At 33.0% G+C, this 26,276-nt stretch overlaps 2 protein-coding genes across 3 annotated transcripts in view; one reads left to right on the top strand and one right to left on the bottom strand.

The window, feature by feature from the left end:
• Window positions 1-2,379: 2,379 nt before the first annotated feature.
• Window positions 2,380-13,464, bottom strand: oaf (BRICHOS-like domain-containing protein out at first). Its single transcript, XM_089249082.1, has 4 exons — window positions 13,001-13,464; window positions 9,589-9,723; window positions 6,453-6,636; window positions 2,380-3,859 (listed from the first exon to the last, which is right to left on the bottom strand). The coding sequence occupies exons 1-4, from the start codon at window positions 13,217-13,219 to the stop codon at window positions 3,585-3,587; spliced, it is 813 nt and encodes a 270-aa protein (XP_089105208.1). The 5' UTR covers window positions 13,220-13,464; the 3' UTR covers window positions 2,380-3,584.
• A 231-nt stretch (window positions 13,465-13,695) lies between these two features.
• muskelin (muskelin 1) overlaps window positions 13,696-26,276 on the top strand; it is a 59,667-nt gene continuing 47,086 nt past the window's right edge. The window contains exons 1-7 of one of the 2 annotated variants that reach the window (XM_089249139.1): window positions 13,700-13,776; window positions 17,960-18,029; window positions 20,596-20,738; window positions 21,264-21,352; window positions 24,423-24,532; window positions 25,503-25,640; window positions 25,792-25,846. In XM_089249139.1, coding sequence (XP_089105265.1) covers window positions 13,700-13,776; window positions 17,960-18,029; window positions 20,596-20,738; window positions 21,264-21,352; window positions 24,423-24,532; window positions 25,503-25,640; window positions 25,792-25,846 — 682 coding nt within the window. Of the gene's footprint in view, window positions 13,777-17,959; window positions 18,030-20,595; window positions 20,739-21,263; window positions 21,353-24,422; window positions 24,533-25,502; window positions 25,641-25,791; window positions 25,847-26,276 lie in introns of both variants that reach the window. The other variant, XM_089249140.1, reaches the window with a different exon arrangement.

Genomic DNA, 26,276 nt, shown 5'->3' with positions numbered 1-26,276 from the left:
AGTAGTACTCTTTAGCATTAATAGTTGAATAGATAATAAAATTATTTATTATAATAGATTATTTGATATTATCTATTACAATAGATTAAATTATCAAATTGATAAATCAAATTATCTATTGATACTAAGACAACAAATTCTTATAGTTTGTCTTAGTATCAATAGGCAATGTTTTATCAATAGTTTTTATTTACAGACTGAAATATTCAGTTTACTTAATAACTTTAGTTGTTATTAGGGAGGTTTCACTACATGATATATTGGCTCTCTAAAGCTGGATGTCTCTCATTTTAGCATGTACAGTGAAGCATCGATTATCTGAAACAATTGATGACGTGGGGTGTTCAGATAACTGATTTTTCAGGTAACCGATCATTCACGTAAAGAAATAGTACCAGTGTCATAGGAGCAATATTATACAAAGAAACAGTGATATTAAACACAAAACTGTATATATTTCGTATCACATCTTACAAATAACAGAGAACTGACACTAGCCTAGTTTGACAAATTCAAAATGGCCATTAAAGTAGGCCTGCAGTTTAGGAAAAGAAGTCCCAAAATTTTCTTTCGCTTCACTAAAAGCACTAGCGGAACTTCTACATGGCGTGCAAATTTGAATTTGCTGACTGCACTGCTTTCGGTTAAACCAATGTTTCGGTGATCAGTATTCAGATAATTGATGCTCTACTGTATAAGATTCTACTTTTTTTTATTACTTTTATATGTATATGAAAAAGAATGGAATTTAAAAAATAAATAAATAAAGTGTTAAAACCTGCATATTAAAATAGCATGATGTTTTTTTGTATGTTGATATACAACATGCAACAAAAAGTTAAATGCTGTATAACATCACCTTATTAAAATTTGTCAATTACCTGAAAAAATTTCAGTTACTTTGTTTTAATTCAAAAATCAATCATTTTGTGAAACATAGAACATATTTCAAAAATACTGCAATTATACTCTTAAATTCAATAACTTATTTAAGGCTCAATTTTGGTTGCAAACTGTTTTTGTGAATATTTATCACCAAAAATATTTATTTGACCACTGCTTTGATCATAATTAAAATAAATAACTGGCGTTATACTTAAGTTCCCATCATTTATGAATTATGTGATTAGATGGATTGAATTTGTTCCCAAATTGTGAAAATTGATTCAAAAAATCTCTCATTCATAGTTTCTTTGTTTAAAAGGTCTAAACATACTATCAAGAGTTAATATATTTGATTGTTACAATAATATTAATTTTGAATATTTGAATTAAAAGATAATAAAACTGAAAAAAAAAAGACAACATGGGACACATGGAAAAAAGAAACGTTACTTTTGTTAACATCCACACAAAGCCTCAAATAAGTGAAGCACAAAATTAATCATGTTTTCAGTTTAATAAATGCAGTATTCTGCAAAAAAAGATAGAGCCAGCTTGTAAAATATTTTCAGTATATATTTGATTAGCGTACAACAGTGGTCAGCAACCAATCAACCATGAATTATACAGTATCATTTATTTTTCTCAACAATTTTTCATTGGAAATTCTTGCAATAAAAATTTATTAATGCTTAAATTATAAAAATATTTGCAGTTGCACTAATACAGTTGGTTAAAATTTTAAGATATTTAAAATTTTAATTTTTTGTTAGTAAAGACAAAATTTTAAATAATGTTTGAGTATGTGTAGTGATAATATATGGGAAGACCGAATAACAGGGCTTGCATCATAAGTTGGAGTCAATCTTCGGTCATCAAAAATGTCATAAGTGGCTCACTAGTCAAGTTTGGTTGCCAACCCCTGATGTACAACATAATGGGTCTTAAAAAAACTCTTTACAGTGAACCAAATTACTGAAAAACTTATCACGCTCATGTAAAATTCATCTTTTGCTTAAATCTAGGAACAACTGCATAATTACCTTTTCCAATATAAAAAATCACAAATTCTCTAATTTAAATTATACCATTATATATACCATTCAATATTCCATATAAAATGAGCAGAAACTAAATGTTAAGAGGGTTTATTTTTTAAGAAAAACCTCACTAAAATCATGTAAAACCACAGATTATTCTAATAAAAACAATGTCTCTAGATTTTGGAAAATTTAAAAATGATGGCTATATGTATACATATACACACCTTTATTTCAAATACAACTTAAGTTGTTTCAAATTATCTATATTCTGATCCTTTCAAATTATGTCTCGGGAAGAATATGAAAGTCACAGCAATTGCACAAAACTACGTCAACTATAGGTTGCCACATGGATTTCAACATTAACATGGTACATGGCCCGCACATAGGTGGGGGGCTGACAGGGGCTCTAGCCCTGGAGCCCGGAACGGTTATCATAATTTTTTTGCTTTTTCCACGATATAAATTAACTACAGAAGGGGCCCATTAAAAGTCTAACCGAGTGGCCCGCAAAGGATCCCAGCCTGGGGGCGCCCCAATACAGGATGTGGGGGGACATGTCATGGTACGATGTTTCTTTCTACAAGGTTATGAGGTCAGTCAGAGATTTAAATTCATTTAATAGCTATACAGGTATCCCTCGCTTTACATAATCTTATTTTACACAATTTTGCTGTAAAACAATTTTCAAAAATTAAGAAACTGTAACCCTTGCAAAATTTGACCTAAAGGTAAATTGAGATCCAGTTATTATTAGGTCTCTGCCATAAATTTGAAAAATATAGAACTATTTATAAAATACAGAAGTTATAATGCAAAGGACAAAATCGATCATTCTGAAGCAACTTAGTCATTTCAGCACACACACACACACAATAAGTGAGACCAGCAGTTTAAAGACACATTTCGAACTTCCCATGTCACTCACCTAAATTCCACCCCAAACCTGTCAAACTAACCAAGATGACCAAAACGAACTATAAACCTTGATGTTTATTTTTCAATCAAAGTTAAACGAAAAAAATACAAAATTCTTCACCACAAATCTGATCTTGAAATATTGGATGTCAAGAACAACAAAAGAGAAGTTCTCTATTACTAAAAAAAAATATTTAAATGAAAACCAAAATTCATGTTAAAGCATTATGCTCAATATGTATTTCAATTTTTTTTAATTTCTCACCTTAGCTATTTACAAAGAGTCCATAAAAAAATGTGTATTTCCTGAAAAAAAATGAACCTTTTATGCATTTTTATCACAAGCTTTCAACTAAAATAATTTGAACATTGGGTGTATATGTATATTTTAGCTATTACTTTTATGAAAATCTCTTCCTGACACTTAAAATGCACACACTTAAAGCTATATTTGAGCACATGTGTATTTTTAAAAAGTTACTATTATAAAATATTATATAATTCTGCTCATATTATACGGATTGAGCCATTCATTTGCACCACCATTATATGCATCAACAACAACACTTGAACATTCATCAAAAAAATCTTGGCAAATATTACCATAAACATGCATTGAAAGACCATCCATTTTTTTTTACGCAATCTGTTATTTTGAACTTGGTGAACACATTGGCTTAAAAGGAACTCTCAAGCAAAATCCACAGGAAAAATAATGAACTTATCTGTGTCCACTGATCTTTACTCGTCCCATAAACATTGCTGCTTCTGCTGAGCGAAAAAATCGAAAGCACGGCACTTGCGGCAAGTTTTGATGCCACATCTGTAGTTAATGGCTTTACCGGCAGAGTCTTTGCCACGACAATACTTCAAGCCACATGGATACCAGCCAATGCATATTTCAAGCCGGCACTGACAAGGCTGCCACAAGTTGTTGTTTTCCCTACAACGGACGGGTTTAGGAGGGGAAAATCTCTTCACAGAAGACGTGAGGCTGACAATATCTCTATTGACAGCTGCAAAATTTGAAAAGAAAATAAATCTACAATTACAATCAATTTCATAATTCTCACAAGTTATCATGTTTCTTCAAGTACGCACTAAACTTTTACTTCCAGGATACGAAATGAATTTCCAGTCACAAAATAATACTAAATCTGCATTTTTGAAGAAAAAAAGTTATTAGCAATAATGAAATCACTTGATCATGATCAGTGTTGCCATGAATTTCCCAGCTGAAAAATTCTATCATATTTTTCTTTTTGCCGTTATTACCAAAAACAATTATCATTTGTTAAAAAAATATATCAGACAATACAGTCAAACTTCATCAACGCAAACCTGCTTACCACAAAATTCTAGTTGATACAAAAGAAATTTTCTGCCTCAAGATTGCAATATAATCTATATATATAAAATTGATTTTCTGTGTGTGCATGTTCTCTATACAAATCTACAATTTTAGATCGATCATCGCCAAATTTTGCATATATATACCAAACAGGGTCCAGATTGAATGATAGGCTACTTTAAAAGTTTGTCAGAGCAAGACAAATGCCCAAAATGGGCAAAAAACTGTCAAACAACAATGGTTCCTGGGCCTCAACAATCACTTTCAGAATGTTTACTTTGGTTACAGTGGTTCCCTAGCAAGGCGTTTCAGACATGCATATGCCTTTACATTGGTTTGTCACTTCTTTAATGCTGTGCCAGTATTATGTACAATAGTTTACTCCTTTATAATGGTTTGTCACTTTTTCAATCCTCTCCCAGTAATTGAAGAAAACTCGGGCAGCGCCGAGTATTATAGCTAGTGTTAAAAAATGTCTAATATGAACATATTGTGTTCTAATATGTTCATTAGACATTTTTTAACACTATCTATAATATTTAGAAGACACCAACGAATAAGGCAAATACACAAAAAATAATAAAAGTCCTAATGCATTTCAACACCAATGGTTGCCGTCTTCAGATGAAAAATTTAACCACTAGTTTCGCTGACCGAGTTTCCCATTTGGGTTGAATACCAAACCTTCATGCTCGGTTGCTCAGCGGAAGAAGTACGTCTGTTCACTTCAAACGTCGTGGTCAGAATGAAGCTGTGAGCCTGCGTGAGATACTAATGCAGCGTCCTGATTGGACCTTTGCGGAATAGTGCTATGTGATTGGTCCATTCAAATTTTCTTGTAATTCCCGCTCAAAATGAATTTAAGCCATGGTGTTGCGATCGGGGGTGTAGATTTATTATCATTCACTAGTATATTTTTGAAGGCCCGAATATATGTGCCTTCGTAGAAATCTAGATCAACTGTGGACTTGACTTTGTGAAAAACTCTCGCTTCTTGAAATTTGAATTTGCGGCCTTCTTGCCAACAGTGAGCGGCGATGGTCGATATCTATAATACTCAGCACTGCCCGGGTTTTCTTCTTGAACTGTTCAAACAGTTTTAAATGTGATCCTTAGAAAGGTTTTTTCCACTGAACAGAAAAGTTATGCTTTGTGTCCTACAATAGTATTATTCTTTCACATGTTTCAGATTTTCAAAAAAGTTATCTTTTCAGTACGCAATTCCTATAAAAAAAATTAAGAGATCAGAGGTGAATGAATGTGCTGGACCCCAGGTTTCCAAAGTTTTAACTTGAGTGATAAACCTTGATGGTTACAAAACTTTCACGGGAACCCAAAGAAACACAAATATTTCTGCAATATAGTTATCTTTATTGCATTACTTCTAAAATTTTATATCTTTTAATTTGGCAGAACTCCAACTCTCAAGGAACTCTGGTGAACAGAGGGGGGGGGGTGGACATTAACATGCACATATTCTTATTTTTTTGTTAGCTCATTATTCACAAAACTTGGCGCCCATAGGAAAATTTCTTCAGTGGGGCATTGTACAAAAATTTTTTGCAGGACCTAATCTAGTAAAACAAATCTTCTATTTGTGGGCACCATGGAAAAACAATTTCAATTTGAGACAACCAAAATTTTCTGAAACACTGGACAAATAAGGTAAAGCTTTAAAGCAGATTGTGTAAAATTCTTGTCTGTCCAAAATGAGTCACAAGCAGATATCTCTAGTTCTCTCGATACCAAGGAAAAAATTTTACCCTATTCCCTGGCATAATGCCAAACTCGATGGACACTAGCATTTTAATGTTGGGATCTCTTCCATTCCCACAATGCTGGGGAAAAGCAAAGTTTAATAAGAGCCATAGTATTCATTCAGCCAAATAAATTGATTTTTATAATAAAAATATTTAAGAATTTTCCAGAATCTGTGGTTTGAATTTCCCAGTATGCCAGGAAATACAGGTATGCTGATCTCCCTCGATGCTTCCAGCACGTCGGCTAATACTAGGGAATTTGGTAAGTGAAACCAAATGATTAAATTAATTATGAATAATCACTATTATGAATTAATTACCATAACCATTATGAATTAATTATGAAAGTACCATTTCAATATAAAAAATAAAATAGAATTTAACCTTCTCAAATTAAATTTTCAAGTGTTATAGTTTTACCAGCTAATAAACTGCCTTATGATGAGCAATAAATTAGTAAAAGAACACAAAATATTTTCTTCAAAATTATTTGCTAACCTTTTGGACTTGCCCAGGTTCGCAAGTCTATTTCCCTGGCGTAAGCGGAATGAGCAGCTTCATCACAAAGGCGTGGAAGATGAGGAGAGATAACGGAAGACTTTTCAAGTTCGACACTCAAATCCATCTCTAGGACTTCTTTGACTTTTTCTTCTTCAGGCAACCTGATTGCACCAGGATTTCTCTAAATTGGTATAAACATATACAGGTAAGCACAATGAATAATTCCATTGCAAACCCAGAAAGTAGTTTATTCTAATTGGAAATCACATAACTTCAAAGTACTTTACTTGAAAAACTTGTAAAAACTCTACGTAATACTTTACAACCAAAGGAATTTATCATTTTAGGGTCACAAATGGAATCACATTTCAATGCAAAAGCATCAAGCCCAGACACATGTCAGCAGGGTTGGACGAATCCCAGGTAGCCATAGTGACTAAAAAATTTATATATATTGGCGCCTAAAATTTTCTTTGTGAGATTACTAAATTGCAGGCTGAGAGCAGCACAAAAAGGTATGGAATTTACAGCAGCATAGCTGCTAACATGAAAGAAAATCACCATGTTCTGAAAAAGTCAAAAGAAGCATTATTTTGGACAATTTTCTTGGGGTAAAAATTTTATTGCCACCTAAAAAGTTGTCTTGGTACCTAGATTTTTTTGCGATTTGTCCAGCCCTGCATATCAGTCATAATACTAGCAGCAGAACCTGTTTATAATGGACACTTGGCGCTTCACAATATGCACCTGCTGATTTCTTTGGGACTTTGCTTCATGGCCACTTGTCCGGAATTATGAAACGACATTTTAGATCTAGGATTATTTTCAAAAATAATACAAAATACGTTTGTAATAAATAAATTATTACAAACAGTAATAATGAAAATAATTGATAAAAGGGAAGAAAACAAAATTAAAACGATCTCCGATCGTCCAACACCCATGGAACTGAAATTTCTGTCTGCTAAAGGGAGGTTGACCGTTAATATGCAGCGCTAAATACATTGAAGCCCATGGAAATGGGCTTCAAAAGTGTCGATTAACAGGAGGAGTGTGCTAATTGGGAGTATTCGTTAAAGGAGGTTCCACTGTATATACATGTTTTCTTACAGGAAGACTGATTTTTGATTACAAAACTGAACAATTTTGTTGGATGTGTAACCACCTTCTCAGGACCAGATTAAGAAGTGTTAACACTTAAGAAGGTGCTAACAGTTTCCATGCCCCTCATTAGTATATTTTACTCAGTATTGAATTTACTAATGAAAAAAACATTAAATAGAATTTTCAAACTTTTAAATAAAATCTTAAAACTAATGATACATATCACATTTGCTTCTACACTTAAGTAGCGATGAAGCATTAGTCTCCCTTGTTACATTGTTAAGCTGAAATTTTTTACATACATCAACCTTTTACTGACCAAACTAAGATTTCAATGGATTTTCTTAATTTTTTATTTTTTTTATTTTCCTTTCTGATACTTTAGTTCAGAGATATCGACCATAAAATTCGTTGAAAAAAAATTCCTGTATGTTTTCTGGACTTGGCCCCCTGTCCATAGAAACAACACTAAAATTAAAAGCAAAAACTTTAAATTTATGGCATAAGTGCTGAAATGAATGAAATTTTTTGTTTTGTAAATTATGTTTTGAATCTCACACATTCAGGGAAAAAAATCAAGTGCTTGCATGTACGAAAAATATTTTCTCTAATTGATAAAAAAAAACCCATGTTCTCAATTGGATGCATTGGCCATTAAAAAGATTAAATGAAAAAATGGGCACTCAACCAAAAATTTCCCCCCCCCCCCGTTTTTGCCTCTTAACTAATCAAAGTATATTTCACATTTTCATACACGTGCTTTAATCCTGGCTTTGACATAAAAAAAGTTACATTTTTGTTGTTTTTCATTAAATTTTGCTTGATGCAATTGTATCTCTAATTAAAAACTGTAAAAATGTATCTGTGAAAAATATATATGTTTACTTGAAAAAATTAAATAAGCTTAAAAGATGATTGTCAATTTAATCATTTTAATTGTTTTAGGCATGCCCGAATGAATTTATGTTTACCATAAAAACAGATCTTCGATTTTTACTTATTTTTTTCTTTAACATTTTAGAAACATTCTAAAGTGTTCTCTCCAATTGACTGCTTTTTAACATTTTCCCCAAAAGAGCTTTAGAAGAAACCACTAAATTTTAGCATGGCCATAATATTACCCACAGATATCATATTTGTGTTGAATTACCGTCATTGAATGCCCTCTCTTTGATATATTTTGTTTGTTTTTTTTTAATCTGTACTTGGTGGCATTTCTTTTACATCTACGGTTGATCAAATTACACAGTTGATAAATATAATGACTCCTTGTCTTTGTCCTAAATCTTTGTCCTTGATTTTGTTTTTATTCTATAAAACTTGGCTTACTCTAACGCATGGACACAGCCCCTACAGGGCCTCATGACATATCTATTTACAATTTTTGATAGTAAATACACAAATTGGTAGGCAGGTATTTTCAGTTAGTTGGAGGGGGAAGTGTGGAGGGGGGGTCAGAAAAATCATTTTGCCTGGGAACCTATGATGCTGTTAAGATGGCCCTGAGCTTGCTTCATGGAAATCATGTGAAATCTCATTCCAGAAACTTGCCATTAACATGAACTCTAGTTTGCAATATTATCAATTTCTCTTCTTTTATGTCACCCTTTTGATAATGATCTTTGACCATACAATCAAATGCTCTTGAAGTTTTAGGATTTTCTACAGAATGGTTCATGCTGGGAAAAAAATTGTACATACAAAAAAAATACAACTTTATACATTTTTATTTTAATATATATTTTTTTATTTATTTATTTATTTTTTTTATTTTTTTTATTTTTTTTTTTTTTTGCAGATACCAAAAAAAGTGTACTTGAGTGTGATTCAACTAAAATGAAGTTAAAGTGTAAATTCTATTTTTTATTTGTTTTTTTTTTCTTTTTTTTATATTCAGGAATAGCAAATAATGTTTTTATAGTGAATATAATAACTGTTTTTTATGTATAATATCTGCAATTATTACATCTCCTTTTTAAAATAAAAAGTTTAGTACGTCGATTTACAAAAAAAAAAAAGACATATTTACCTGGCGAAGTTTTGACATTGCATCAGCAGATATAAAATCATTCTTGTTTAATCGAGTCACAAAACACAGAACTTGGTATTGACTCTGACCTCTTTCTTCTTCTCCTAACACTAGTACACGAAAAATTTGTACTTCCTGAAATTAGAAAATAACACTGAATAAAGGCAAATACAGGCCCCTGAAGCTGATGACAATGTAAGAAGATTCTGGGATGAACAGCTGTGGTGCAGATGAGTCAATTATTTAATTTATATAATTTTTAATATTAACATTATTAGCTGGGATGAGCAAAGATAATTTGTTCAAATGAATAAATATAACTCATTCGTGAATAAATCAAGTTTGCTAGCCATATATTGAGAATTAACCCAAAAGAAAGAAAAAGCCCTTCAAGTAAACCAAGCTTGGATTACTGTCTTTTCCAACACTCGACTAAAAGTGAAGACCACTGCAGATGTGGACGAACCGTTTGGTAATCCACCTGGACTAGGAATCTTCTAACCCAGCATGATGTAAATTTAAAATAAATTAATAAACATGTAAGCCTAACCAATTTCTTTTCCTTAAGAGATAAAAGGACTCAAATAATCATACATCATATTCAATGGAATGAATATTCTTCTTACCACAAATCAGTAATGTTTTTCTCAGAGGAAAAAAACCATGCTTTGCTCCTAAGAAATTTGGTTGGCATCTAATCTTTTTTTTGATTTATTAAGCCCTGCATACACTCACACATACATTGCTTTCCCTCCCCCGAGGGTTGATGGAATGGTACGGGGATGGAAGCTATGGATATAATATAGGATTCTTGACTTGACGAACTCATATCGCGAGGGCATGGGTTTGAATCCTACCGTCAACAGTGGTGGTTGGTTTACTGTGGTTCCCAACTTTGACGAGCAAATGCGAGCTGACCTCCCCTTTCAAAAAGTCTCGCAACAGACCTACAAACAATACAAATGTATTTCAATCATTACACTTCCCTCACTTAACTTCTGAAATATAGGTGGCAGCACTTGAAAAATGCAGCTGTGGTGGTCGAGTGGTCATTGTGATGGACTCGCATCGTGTGGATCCGGGTTCGAACCCCACCATTGCCACAGTGGTGGTTGGATGAAGTTGGTTTCCTCTGGTTCCCAACTTCGAGGCATAAATGCGAGCTGATCTCCCCATTGAAATGTCTCACCACAGAGAGCAACAGACCTACAATGATACAATTATGCAATCATTACACTTCACTCATACAACCTCTGACAATAAAGTTTGGTGAATAGTCCTGTAACATTAACGTAGATGAAATGTTAACGAAAGTTACCTTACTGTCCTTCGAAATAGTCACCTCCCATTACTATGAACCGCTGAGATCTGCTATACATGTCCTGGAAACTTTGCAAGAAGTCTTCTTTTGGGATGGAGTTCAAAAGCCTCGTCATGTCAGGAATATCGTCAAGTCTCTTTCCTTTCAAAGCGAGTTTGAGTCGTGGGAACAGGAAGAAGTCTGGAGGCTTGAGATCTGGAGAGTATGGTGGATGTTCAATTTGCACCACCCCCTTTTTTGCCAGGAACTGTTTGACGATATTGGCTGTGTGAGGGTGAGCATTGTCGTGAACAAGAAACCATGAACCTTGTTGTGGGTACTGAGGTCGTACTCTGCGTAGACATTTCATGAAACAGGTCAAAATTTCAATGTACCCTGCAGCATTCATCGTCATTCCCTCAGATAGAAATTCCTTGTGGATTTTCCTGTTCTCAGTTAAGAACCAAAGCACATTTGGTTAACACTAAACAAGCACTTAGTAAAACAAGTCTTTCATGGAACACAAACGACGCTCAACTGAACAACGGTGGCGGCAGATGGTCAACACCTGCTGCTACGCATGTGCAGCATTTTACTTCGCCTATGTTGCTGGATCGGCCGTTCTGACTTCATTCACCGAACTTTATTGTCAGAGGTTGTAGTTAGAAAAGCTGATGGCAAACGGCAGCGCTACACATAGTATTCCCAACTTTGAGGGGTGAATGAGAGCCGATCTCCCTGTTAAAAATTCTCGCTGCAGAGAGATACAGGCCAATATAACGTAACAATTATTCATTCATTACACTTCACTCGCAGAGAGTACAGTTTTCTCAACATGAGTTGAGAAAAAACTAATAATTTAAAAAAAATTGATTGCAGATGATAGCACTACACATAACAAGCATTACACAGAAGATCACTATACATACACACACACATCCCAACATGTACCAATTCGTTAGAAGTTCCACAAAGGAATATGGATGAGGTGCATGTCTGGTTTAGTAGTAGTAGCACTGGAAAAATCAGACACGACACTAGATACACACTCAGACTGTTAGATACGCACACTTACACTACCAGCATAACTCACTAGATAGTAAATTGCCCATAGATGGCAATAAAACTGAGTTATGCTTGGTTTGAAAGAAAGAAAAAAAAGCCTCAACAACTTGCCAACTTCAGCGTGTAAGGTTTAAATTCAAAAATCCCTTAGTCAGTTTTTCGCTATCTTGAGATTGCTAGCCACATCTTGTACACTCACTAGCATGGTCTACCTGAGGGTAGGGCTAACAGGACTCTAGCCCAGGGCTCACTCCCCCAGACAATATTTTTTGTTTTCACATACTATAAATTTACTATATGGGGGGGCCATGAAGAAAGCTCCCAGCCTGGGGAAGGGGCCCTACTGCAAAATATGAGGGGGGGGGCATGCTAAGTACTTTCGAGTACTTTTTAGATTACTAGAAAGCCCCAAAGCAGAATGTTTTGCAATGTTTTGTAACGAGCCCTCAGCTGACTGAAAATGTTCTGCGGTAAAAATTTGCATATACATAATAGCGTTTTTCTACACTATTCTTAAAATTCTTCCAGATTGTTCTGCAACGTACGTCGCACATTTCGGCACATTCTGCTTTGGGGCTAGAAAGTGTGGAGCACACAGATAGTAAAGAATTTGTGACTTCTCATAGTAAACACTTAAAATTAAACAGTATAATCCTAAAACAAATACGTATGGTTGTCAATAAATGGAATAGCTTACCCCCGGAGGTAATAAATTGTAACACAATTGACACGTTTAAAGAGAAGTATGATAAACATGTTGGGGTAATTCGAGAAGCTATTCATACTTAAAATAAGACAACCATAAGTATTCTTTATGGGCATTGTATAATATTTTATCATGTATATATATTGTTTACAATGTCTCTAATTACATTTTTAATTGGGTTGCTTTATTTTTGAAATATATGACATCCATATTTGTTATGGGCATCTTTTTCTCAGCCACCTCGCTGAGCATTTTGCCTGTTGTGGTGTTGTATTTGTATATTTCCCGAATGTTTTCTACATGAATTATAAGCTTCGAATGAGAGTAAAAACACAGTTTACCGATTTAAAATCAATGAATTGCGTGATCAGAGTTCCCTCGGGTCTCTGAAACTCCAAGGTGATGGTTTCATCCGTGACATTAGACGTTATGGTTTCTTGTAGGATGTCGCCGCCTTGGTTCTTCACGTTGATCACCAATTGGCAATCTGTGCTTTTAAAAGAAACAACCAAGAACCACAATGTGCACTTCAAACTTAAAAACAAACACTGTTGTAACATTTTTAAGATCGAGTTTTCCCCCTTTAAACTACAACAAAAGAAAAACAATAATAATAATAATTCCCTCGAATTGGGATTCTACGACATTTTGGGGCAAATTATAACAACAACAACAATCAGTTCCCTAGGAAAAATTTTACAGCAACAATAAAGACTACTGAAAATCGAGTCAGCAGCGATGCTGGAAAGCATCTGTCGCTGAGGAGAGGGATCTAACCAGCAGCCATGTTTAGACATCAGGCTCCGTTGCAATTAGGGAGGAGATAAACAGTACCAGTGAAGGTACGCACAAAATGTGGGTGAAGAGCAAAAAATTTCGAAAAGCATTCAGTGGATTAATTTCTAATTTTTCAGAAACATTTATATATTTTTTTCCTCAATTAGCTACCGAGATTTCCGAATGGTTACAAATGTCTGTTTTTATTTTTGAAAAAAGAAGTAAACAACTCTACCTTGTTTACTTTTACCAAATCGTTAAAAATGGCCGATGTCCCAGTTAAAGTTTTGAAATACGCTATTCATAAATGCTCTAGTCATTCTTCGGATTTCGTGCCGGAGTAGGTTGACAGTTTACCTATCTAGAATTTCCCCCACAATTATTTGGATTATTTAGATTTAAAGTTTCATCACGGTTTGTTCAACTGTCAAATTTGCAAATTAATTGATTTCGTGTTAAATTTTTTTTCAATTTTAAAAATTTAATGTTTTTATAAATCACTAAACAGATTGTAGATGAAATCAATCATGTGAAATTAGTTTTTAATTTCTCTGACATATATTGTGGCTTACCTACTAGGTAATGCCTATTAACTTTGTTATGAATCAAATTTTAATAAAATTTTTTTTTTTCCTAATGCATTGACACAAATTATATAAAAAAGCTGCATTATTATAAGGTCATGCATTGTTAGCATTAGAGCCTGTGCCATTCAATGTCATTGATGTTGAGAAGTTCCTGTGGTGATTTCTTTATTAGATCAGGAATTGGCAAAAATAAAATTGCATGAATGCTATTTAAGAATTATCTCATTTAAAAAATAGGCAAAAGTTGACAATTTCATTTTTATTTCCTGTGTTACATAATACATTTGGGAAAAGTTTAGTCATATTTATCGGCTTGCCATCTCTACTTTTTTATAACAGTATTTGCCCCCAGTCAATTACGATAAAACTATCCAAATTAGAGTTTACAATCAAAATACATATTTCACAATATTTGAAAGAAAATAAAGTTTGTGAATGGAATCTTGATTATCAATTAGGTTTCAGGAGTCTTCAAAAATATGGAGAACCTCAGTTAACATAGGCAATCCTTAAAAACGTTAAAGTAACAGCAGGGTGCCTAGGCTGGAATTTTTGTCGGGGGCCCTGATCAAATTTTTCATAGGCTCCTCCTCTATAGTAAATTTATAGTGTAGGAAAACAATAATAGAAAGGAATTGTCCAGGACTGGAGCCCTATCAGCCCTACCCTTGTGGCAGCCTTGGTAAGAGCTTACAATTATCATTGGCGACTTCATTTTTTTTACAGTCGTAGCTTTTTGTTCTATAACTTGAGTTCTCTACTACTGCAGGCTTCTTGAATTCATAGAGCCAACCTTGGCTTTCCGTGAATACTACTTGTCATCACCTGATATTTGTTTAAAATTTTCACTGGCTTGAGATATAAAAACTTGGTTGATTCCTAGTATGTGGTATATCACTGCTTGGCAACTATTTTTTTATTGCCAGAACTGATTTGTGGCAATTGCTAGGGTTACTGTTGAAACGATGGAAGTATTTAATGTTTAAAAATGTGCCAGAGCCTACCAACAGTGATATGTCACTGTTTTGATGTAGTCAAAAATTGGTGGCAAAAATGTATACCATTTATTGCAAATTAACTGTCTATAATCGAATATTGTATTAAGAAAAACAATGTTTGAAGACTGAATACAAAACCAAGCATAAATTGAAGAGTTTCTTGCTGAGATTCACTCTAAAAGGCTTTGAAAATATAATACACCTTTGAAAAAGAAAAAACAGATTAGACTAGCTTGATGTAATAGTTTTTGTTTGGTTCAGATAACAACATGACTGCAGAGTTCTTGGTTTTCAGTCTTTTCGAGTCGATCTCAGCAAGAAACTCTTCAATTTATGCTTGCTTTTGTATTCAGTCTTCAAACATTGTTTTTCTAACATGATACCCAATTCTAAAGACCTTGTGTCTTAAAACCATCATTCTAGGTGGTACTGGTTTTCTGCAAATCTTCAACTTTGTGGTACAAGGGCTGCAAACTGGCTGTATTACAGAATTATTGTACAGTAATAAATAATATATATGAGATCCATTTATAAAAATAGTTAAAAACCACATAGAATGGCCTAAAAAACTTATTTAGACTCTAAAACCAAGAAAACGATTGGGCAAAATCACTCTTCCTATGTTGTCCATGAGTTCTATAACTCTCTTCCAATTCAATTCCTTAACAACAAAACTTCATTTCTAACATTTAAAGAAAAATTGAAATTATATCTGTTTGCAATCAGTAATATAGATTTTTTTTTTTTTAATTTTTTAACTTCTTGCACAACTTCATTCTATACCTTTGCCTCCCCTCTTTTCTCCTCTGCACATTTACATGAAGTTGAACACATTCTAGTTCTCTATCAATTTTTTTAACACATGCCTGCCTGCGACCATGATTTACTACTTTATATGTACAGTTGATGCTCATTATAATGATCCTGCGTTATAGCGACCATTCCATTACAACATTGCGCGTTGACTGTATGAAGTTTTATTGACTTATATTTCTCATATAAATTTTTTTGTTTTTATTCTTTCTCCTCTTACATGTAATTTTTTTTCATTCGAAGTTGTGATAGCCAGTGAGAGCAATTTAGCTCTTTAGTTTTTTTTTTTTTTTTTTTTTGTTTCTTCTGTAATTGTTTTTGAATAACTAATAAAGTGTATAATAATAATTTTAAAAAACCCTAAATACGGTAAAATATTTTTTAACCAACAACTCTCTTAACTGACATCCTCAATCCCTTGGCAATAATTTTTTTGTAATTAATGAAACTATTGTGCATTTGGGTATTTTGGTTATATACAGTCAAACCTTGTTAATGAGTCACTCTTAGGATACCAAAAATATTACCTTGTAAGCAGAGTGACTCCTTAAACAGAGTAAGCCATGGCCGCACCGATTCCTGTCTTCCTATTGATGCATTCATGCAGAAAAAACAAATTTTAGTTATACGAACGAGTTCAGTCATGAAAATTAATTACTCAAGTTTTTCATAATCAATTAATGACTAATGTTTATATGCTATATAATTGCTAATAATAATATAATTGCTAAATAATAATACAATGCAATTGAATAATACAAAATGTTAACTTTTTCGATTTTTAAAAATTCTCAAATTTTTCTGCTGCTTATGGAAATCAAAGTATTGTTGTCTTGTTTGGGAGTTTAATTCTTTTGGAACATCATAAATGAAATATTCTTTATGAGTTTGAAAATTTTTTATTTTTCATTGAAAAGAACACTATCGAGATTTGTTTGTGTGGAATTGGTGTTGAAGAAGCAATACTTTTCTCCAAAGAAGAGAGAAATTTTAACTTGTGTCTTGTGCTTTCTGGTCTCCATATAAATTTTCTTAATAGGTTGATTATTCATATTCCTCCACTGTAACACTGCTTTGCCTTTAACGGTTAACAAAGTTTTTTTCAAATTTGGTGAACATTCTGACAGTAGGATGAACACCAAGGGTTATAGATGCTTGACAACGCCTAGCTATGATTTGTTTAAGAGGTCAAGAAGACATCAAAAATATTGAGCAGCTTATAAACTAAACATTTCTCTTTTCTCTCTCTAAAAAAACTGAATTTCTGCCATGGATACTTTTTAGAAAAAGTTGACCAAGAACCACAATTTGCCAGTTAAAAAAATAATTACAGCTGATCCATTCCCAAATAAGAAGTAGTCTAGTGTTGAAAGAAACTGTTAACAAACCTGCAGTGAAAGTGTGGTGGTGGAAGTAGAAGTTTTGGTGGCTTCTGCTTGAAATGTTAGGTAGATCTTTGACGTAAGAGCAAACTTTGCCCATATCATGTATATTGCATGAAGAGTTTCCAATTTGAATGGTAATTTTTGAAAATGTGCATTCACAAAAGTTACTCCTTAAGCAGAGTTTGGTGATGCATTATCAGAGGAGTTTAATAACATCAGAATCCCCCCAATACAGAACAATTGAGATTTCCAAAAAGGAACCCGCTAAGCGGAGTGATGTGTTACCTGGCTGATGCACTGAGGTTTAACTGTACTTGACATCCCTATTTTTTATGGGCATAATTTTTTCAGCCACCTGATTGGGCAATTTGCTTGTTGTGGCAAGTCTCCTTCTGATAATGAGGAGGGCAACGAATCTTTGCTTTGCTACAGTGATGCTTTTGAGTGGTTTTTTTAATAGGTCTTGCTTTGTTTGATTCAAATAGCAAGAACATTACAACTCATGTCACTGAAAACATTATGGTAAAGCTCTGAGGCAAAGAATGGCTATTTTCTTTATGGGTGGTATGAATGGAAGCAACTTTGTTTTGACTTAGAACTCTATTATATTTATTGAATATTCAAACTGTTTATTGGGAAATAATTTATTCTGATAGTATCCGAACTAAAAAAAATTATTTGCCTTATCTACATATTCACACAAACATTTCTCTGTTGTATTAACTGCTGTTTCTCCATAGGAATATATTGGTCAATAATCCATCAGATTCGAATTCACGATGGTCTGCAGAATCAAATAACCCTCCACAGGTACTTGCTTCCCCCATTTTTTTTTCTTCCATCCCATTTTTATTTTTCTGTTCATGTTTTGTTGTTTGCAACACAAAAGAGGTCCTAGAGCAGTGGCTCTTAACTGCTGTGGCGGAAGAGAAACAAAATTACAACATGACTGCTTATTTAGGAAAAATTGAAATGATAAAAATTCAATTTTTGGATTTTAAAAAAAACCCGAATATAGACATTTTGGACACCTTATCTTTTAATTTTCGCTTATAGAAATATACCATACGTAATTAACTTTGCAAAAGTTTCTTTTCCGATTAGTTTTTGTACTTGTTTTCCATTTTGATTGAGAAAAACCACTGTTAATGCCCAAAATATGTGTCACAGAGAGTTTACTTACATTATTGTACCTCATCATGCTGCACTTAGATTTGATATACTGTCATGAGCATGACTCAGGAAAAATATGTCAGAAAATTCAATCAGGTTACAAACAAACATAGGCCTATATACAGGATGTCCTGTAAGTCCCAATGCAGCCTTCATCTTATCAATTGTTCATTGTTGAGGAATGGTTTCAATTTGAAAAATTCTCTAAATGTGTTCAAAAATTGTACTGTTGACATCCTGTACCATTTTCAGAGTGAAAATACAATATGTCACAAAATAAAACTCTAAATTTTTATATGGACGTCTGCCTTAAAAAACCCAATTAGAGAAAGTTATTGCCTTCTCTTCTGATGCCAAAAAAAACATGTTCCTGATTGCAATATTTGCTGATACATTTGAATTTAAAAATTGGGTAAAAGTAGGGAAAGATCCACATAAATGAGGGAAAAGCGTATTGTCCATTAGTTTGTGCTGTTCTTTCCCAACTTTTCTCTTGAGTTTTGAATTTATATACTGTAAAATTCCTCTTAACGGACGCACCTCGCTTTTGCGAGTAAATAATAATTTCCCATTATAAAATAAAAGTATACATTTCAAAACCCTGATTAACGGTCACCCCTTTTTTTACAGATGAATGCAGGTCACCCTGTGTATTGTTTTACCGGCTGGAATTAAAAAGTGAAGAACAACTCACATTGAGCTTTTTCCCATATTTCAAAAAATGTTTTAAAAAATATTTTTAATTTAATTTTTGAAAATTAAAAAAACAAATTAAATAATACGTGAAAGAATTTATAAAAAAGAATTAATAAAACTAATTAATGTAATTGATTACAGAAAGAAATAGAAAAAAAAACTGAACAAATAGAAAACTGATCATCCAAAGAAAAGTAATGTATTGCACTGGGGATGCAGGATGGAAAAAAATGTTAAGAACCACTGTCCTAGAGCAATACAGTGAACCCATGCATTTGACACTTAGATCATCATAGTCTTAGATAAGTTTCTCATTCTTAAAGTAGTGGGTGTGTCTTAACAATAATATATACTTTATCTAAGTGCATGGGCAGAGATGTGTGTTTTGTGTATGCTGTTACGTATTTTTGAAATTAGTGAGTATAGTATTAGTGTATATTAAATGTATAGTAATCAATATACTTTAAAATTAACTTTAAAAATGTATGGTGTATGTCATGCATAGGTAGAAGTCAAATAATTTAACAATTGATTTGCTTCAAACCATATATAAAATTGGTTGTACCTACGAACATATTGGGCAGGCGCCCACCTTAAAGGCAAACCCTGATTAACCCAGGTAATCAGTAATTGCCAGTATGTGTCATTTTTGATAACCAGTTTATAGAAATCAACAAAAAATTGATATCAGTTCTACCATTTTGGTATAAACCTGCTGAATTCCACAATTGATGCCGTAACTTTCTAACTCAAAATTACAGTGGCACAGTAGAACCCTGTTTATACTTCTCTCATTAGCACAACTTTTACATTTGTACACTGTTCAAATTTGGTGCAGATTCATCTCTATATATTTTTATGATGAAATATTCCATTGATACAGCATGCAACTTATTACACTTTCACCTTGACTCAAATGTCAAATTTTCAATTCAAAATCCTTTGTAGTTTTTTGTAGGACCATGAACACATCAATATAATTCTCTTTTAGTATATATTGGCACAAAAGCCATGAGTTTTGGATACTTAAGATAATGAGCATTGAATAGACTGATGACTTCTTCAGAATGGATATAAGGTGATTTGTTTATTGCATTCAATTTTATAAAATGCAGGAGAAAGGAGAACAGGATTCATTTCATCTCAAACTATGTTTCAGTTATATGACTTTCTCATTCATGCAACGTTTCAACATAGTTTCTTTCCTGAAAGTCATACAAATGGGTTCCATTGTATCAAATAAGGAAAAGATCATAAATGATGAGCATTGTATAAAATAGAAAGAAATGTTTTTCCAGAGGGATATTCATTTAGGTTTGATGCTCTACGAGACTGATGTCTGCATGTGTTATTACTTATTAATCATATAACAATTTCTGGCTTCTGCTTACTGCTAAGCATTTAAGTTTTGGAAAACCCAAAAATGATCTTGTTATGTGATGCATAGTTTGAGATTAATTATTATATGTCATCTAAACTTCTTTTTTCTTTTCTTTTTTCATTTCAGTTTATAACGTTAAAGTTATTACAGCCAGCAATAGTGAAATCAATTTCATTTGGAAAGTATGAAAAAACTCATGTTTGCAATGTTAAAAAATTCAAAGTTCATGGTGGACTCACTGATGACAGCATGATAGAACTATGTGATGGGTAAAAAGTTTTTTTTCTTAATCTGAATTCAAAACTTTTATGTGTATTCAACTTGAAAAGGATAGAGCGTCATTTTATACAGTAGATGCTGTTTATTAAAATCATGGATAATATCATTTAGATATTGTTATCACTTTCACCAAGTACAGAATAGGACTAATATAACAATAGTACAAATATTTCAATCATTACATTTCACTCATATTCTGAAAAATAGATGGTGGCCGTGAAAAATTCATACTTGACACTAGATATGTCCTCAGAGTGTTAGGTACATATGCACACTTCTGGCACAACTCAATAAGTTGCCCATGGGGATAGAACCAACTTGCTCTTGGTTTGCAAGAAAGTTTTTTTCCAGTAGACAATTGTAAAAAGAAAGTTTTGTAGAGACTTTTAGGAGCATTCCCATGCTGAAAGTAAAGTACAAGAGTAGTTAAGGAGAAGGCTAACTTAATAAGTATTTTATATTTGATACTATGAATTTTCCGTCAATTAATGTATCCTGTTATGTGCTTTTTGCAGAGGTTTGAAAAATGATAGCCAGCAGGAAGCATTTGATCTAAGACATACTGCAGGTGGCAACATGTTTGCATGTCGCTTTATTAAAATAGGTAATATCTATTCATTCAATTCAAAGTACTAATAATTTTACTTTTCTTTTTTACAACTGGATTTTATCCTAACATTTTGGCCTGTGTTGAGAATCTATGAGAGGATTATTTTGGCTTTTTTGCCATTTAATTTCTGAACCATCTGCGAGTGATCAACATGATATTGTAAAAATTAAATTTTTAGTTAAATGATATGTATGTGATTTCTAAAACAATTATACTGTGATTTCTAAAACAATTATACTGTGATTTCTAAAACAATTATACTGTGATTTCTAAAACAATTATACTGTGATTTCTAAAACAATTATACTGTGATTTCTAAAACAATTATACTGTGATTTCTAAAACAATTATATTTCGAATTGAAAAATAATCAAATCAAAAAACAAAGATGGAATTTTTCATGCAGTAAAAGCATTTAATTCTTACCTCCCATCATAAACGGCTCTATTTTTTTGACCAGTATAACAGGAATATTAATGAAAACCCAAACATTGTTCATGTTAAAACTGTTTCATTTCTTCTATTCTGATTATTATTTTATTTACTTTTTTAAATTTACAACCCTGATTATCCAATTGAAAGTGGTCCAGACTTGTCTCTTATAACCAAAAACTAAAATAATAAGTACTTTATTGGATTTTAAAGTTTAAATGAAATAAACACATAAATTAAGGGAATAGTGTTTGCTCAAAGATCATTTATCAATTTATGAATACATTATAAATTTATATTCAGTAAAGTATGATATTTTATGTATACACAGTAATACATACTTAAACTTTGGTATTTTTATAACTGTACAGGTCTTCCATAATTAAAAGACCCTACTTTAAAGTAGCCTACAGGCAAAGCCAGTCATCAGAAAGTGTGAAATTCTGTGGAGGACTTCATGAAGTGATGGGAATTTGTTTCAGGAGGGAAAAAATTAGTTGTAAATGTCGCCACCAGAGGGTGTTTCACTTTGAATACCTGTAGTAAACATGTAAATTTATGTGATGTCACGCAGCAATTGTTATAAAACCTAGAAACACATTCGCTGAGATCTTGTTTCTTAATGTGTTTGCTGCTCTCAATGACGATAAGTTTATGAGATCGCACTTTCTTGGTCAAATTGTTTCACCAAAGCAGCTATTCTGCAGTAACTGCTCCACGGAAATATTGGACTTGGAAGAGGATTTGAGAAGGTCCAATAAATGTTAAAACCTTCGGAGTATTATAATGAAATTTGAAACCACAGTATCATTGCCTGTTCGTCCTGGAAGAGGAAGAAAACCCATATCTAGATGCAGTACATGAGGTTTCGCTTCAGGTGGAAGAGGACAGCTTAAAATTCTCGTGGTAGCAATAGTGTCAGGCTTGTAGCACAGGTGCTGGATAGGCCACGTTCAACTATCCATAAGATCATGTGGAATATCCTCCAATTATATTTTTACAAACTTTCGCTTGTGCAACGGTTGCTTCCTCATGATTATGACGCTCGACTCTGGTTCTCACTGCAGTTTCGAGCTGGTGTTGAGATCAATTCAGAGTGGCCTGGACAGATGAAGAGCATTTTCACTTAATGGTGCAGTCAATACTCACAACTGCCAAATTTGGGAACCAGAAAATCTGCATGCTAACTTAGAGGTTCTGTTGTATTCACCAAAAGAGACGGTATTGAGTGGATTTACTGCACCATTTATTCTCGGTCCCTAAATCTATTGGGAGTTACATTCTACAGGTCCATTACAGTGGCATGTTCAATCACCGGGAAGCTATATGCATTGCAGTTACAGAACGAAATTGTTCCTGCTTTGCAAGCACATCATTGCTTTGCAGACACAATCTTTATGCAAGACGGAGCTCCTCCACACATTGCAGTGGGTGTTAAGCATGTTTTAAAACACATTTTACAGAAGAACGTCTCATCAGTCTGCACTTTTCTAAGCTGTGGCCTCCCCAATCCCCGGACCTTAATCCATGCGATTTTTGGCTTTGGGGGCATTTGAAACGTCTGGTAAGTCATAACAATCTAATATAATCCCCATACCTGACCTTAAAGGCAGCACGCCATGTGCTGAACATTTCCCCCCACACACTTTGGTCAGTTGTGGAACATGCCATCTTGCAATTTCACATGGTATCTGAAAGTGATTGCCATCATGTGAACATGCTTTGTTGCAGTAACATTTGTAAAAGTATTTAACAATTGTTAAAATTGTAAATGTTTGCTTAAATGTGTCATGTGCAACCATTAACGTACACAAAAAGGGAATTTTGGGGTTCTAACCTCCCAAGCCAAGATTATAGTGTTATTTTGGAAGAAGAAACTTAAACCCCCCCCCCTCATCCCGAGAAGAAGAAAACATTGAACCCCCCCCCCCTTGCGTACGCCTATGTGTGCAACTAATTTTTTTCCCCCTGACATAAATTTCCATCACTTCATAAAGTCCTCCACAAAATTTCATAATTTTCTGATGACTGGTTTCACCTGTAGGCTACTTTAAAATATGGTCTTTTAATTATGGATGCCCTGTACATACTTTGAAAATAATCTTTCACTGTCTACTTAAACATCCTCCACTTTCACATTAATTTGCAAAGCTCTCTCTACATGCTGTGGTTGCAGTTGAACCAGCTGGTTGTGATGCAAAGCATTTTGTACATCATTTAACATATCTATTTTTTTATTTTTTTTAATAAGTTTATGGGAAGTTGCATTTTTTTGGAAAACGTTTGTTTAAAGACATTATGTAAACAAATTTTCACCAGTTTTTTTCAACTTTTCGAGATTAAAAGATAGTGTCTGTATCATTTTAAAGCACAGTAAGTGGAGTTGAGGGGATTCATATGAAACTATATCCATATAAACTATAGTGGATTCATTTTATTTTACTTGAATTCTCATCTTATATGGGTTATGACAATTATTTAATGCAACAAATACTTTTTTATAGTCCTATTTGACTTCATTATATCCTGGTTTTATTGCATCGCAATATGTTTCAACATCTGTTTGTATTTTTTCAACATCTGTAAGATTTTGAGTTCTCTCTAAAGATTACTTTGATGTTTCATTGAATAGTGCCTCTGCAGTCTTGGGGTCCTAGTTTTAACTTTAGCATATGGCATGTAGAACTTCAGGGCATTGACAACTGGAGCATGGTTAAACCATGTATTAGTTGGTTCAATTATGTAAGTATCCCATTAAATGCTATCTTTTATTATTTGTTTTAAAACTGATTTTTACCAGTCAAGTGAATCAATACTAATTAAAACTGAATACCTCAATTTTGCATTGTCTGCTACTAAAACTCAGAAAAATAACTCAGCTGAACTAGAATTAATAATTTTGGGACACTGTTGTTCTTTCTTGAGACTTGGGTTGGTTTTCCACTAGTAGCTACTACAGCTGACAGTGAGTTGAATGACTAGGGGCAACTGCAGTCATCAAATGATGGCAACTATCTATATCAGGAATGCAAAACTTCCTGCCAGCAGCGAGGTTCCATATGGCCCATGAAAGGTACTTCTAAAAAACTTAATACCCAAAACACAAGAAATACAAATTAGTTTATGGACTGTGAGCAGTAGTTATTACTTATATCTATATTATCACTTATATCTGGCCTGCAGACTTTCTATACTACTATGGTGTATATACTATTGTTCTATACTACTACACCATACATTTTCAAATTGCTTTATGTGGAACTTTGTGTTCCCGTGTGAGATCTTTTCTGGTTTTCCATGATATTAAAAGGTTTTGTTTTTTTTTTTTGGTGTGGATATAAAAGTATCTATGCTGAAGAAATATTTATATTTGTTTGGGTTCTGTGTGGAATAATCTAGCAACCATAAAGGGTTCTTTTGGAACCAAAGTGTTGGAAACCTTTGCTTCACATGCTCGATTTGTGAGTGTTTTCTGTATAATTGCATTTGGGTCATTATTTACTTTAGGAATAACAATTTAATTTTTGGTGAGTTTCTTGTTGTGTTGTAATTATTTTCTAAATTTTCTCTTCGGGTTTTTTTTTTTTACTTTTTTTACCACCTCTAGGCATTTTGTCTGTTGTAGTCCAATGTGTTTGTTTCCTGTGCCTTTCTCATTGATCTGTTGATCTTTTTGTATGCTTATATAGGCTCTGTTGTAATTTACTTTCAGTACAGGGAAAGAGAAGCTGTTCGCCTTTGTCTAAAACATTTTCGTCAGCATAACTACTCAGAAGCTTTTGAATCTCTTCAAAAACGTACACGTGTACAGTTGGAAGATGAGTTGCTAACAAAGTTACACCAGAAGCTGGTAATTCTCTTTCAATGTGTTTGTGTTGGGAAAGAGGGATAAATTTTCCTTTTTTTTAATATAGAAGTTTGTAAATCTGGAAGCTTTGTGTTTCGCAGCTTGTGTGATTACAAATTAATTGGAATATGTTTTTTAATCAATTTTTATACAGGTCATTGATGGTGATTTTAAAGCTGCAGAGGATCTTCTGAAAAATGCTGCTAGTGGTAAATACAGATATATTGCTTATAGTTGGGACATATTCATTTAAAACAAATATCCATGCAATTAGCTTAAATTCTGGAAGTGAAATTTTAAATAAGTATTTTGAAAAGTATGTAAAAGGATCTTTTTTCTTTCTGTTTTCCCTTTTATTTGCACATGTTTGTTATTGCAGTTTTTAAATTTAAAATATTTTTTGAATAAAATAAATTAAATACTTCACATTTGAATCACCCATATTATGATGAAAAATAACATAAACATCTTAATGTACTAATTTCTCTAAATTTCCTTTACTGAAAAGAACATTTTCTTGCTTAGTTTGACTTATTTTTGTTCCCATTTCTCACTAATACTCATAGAGATTTCCTGTTTAAAGTGTTTTTCCTGCTTATAATGCTTTTATGACAGTTTTTGAAAAATGTTATAAATGGT

This window comes from Pholcus phalangioides, unplaced genomic scaffold (assembly GCF_987345545.1).
Source record: "Pholcus phalangioides strain wild (caught in Gottingen) unplaced genomic scaffold, Ppha-v1.0 ptg000021l_1, whole genome shotgun sequence".
Classification (NCBI taxonomy): Eukaryota; Metazoa; Arthropoda; class Arachnida; order Araneae; family Pholcidae; genus Pholcus; species Pholcus phalangioides.
This window is presented reverse-complemented; position numbering and strand designations above follow the sequence as displayed.

What these genes read in the sequence shown, in the direction of transcription:
- oaf (XM_089249082.1), bottom strand. Translation starts at nt 13,219, where the DNA reads ATGTTACAACAGTGTTTGTTTTTAAGTTTGAAGTGCACATTGTGGTTC. An exon ending in CAATGTCAAAACTTCGCCAG is followed by an intron (nt 6,637 to 9,588) that starts GTAAATATGTCT and finishes ATACCAATTTAG; the next exon opens with AGAAATCCTGGTGCAATCAG. An exon ending in AACCTGGGCAAGTCCAAAAG is followed by an intron (nt 3,860 to 6,452) that starts GTTAGCAAATAA and finishes CAAATTTTGCAG; the next exon opens with CTGTCAATAGAGATATTGTC.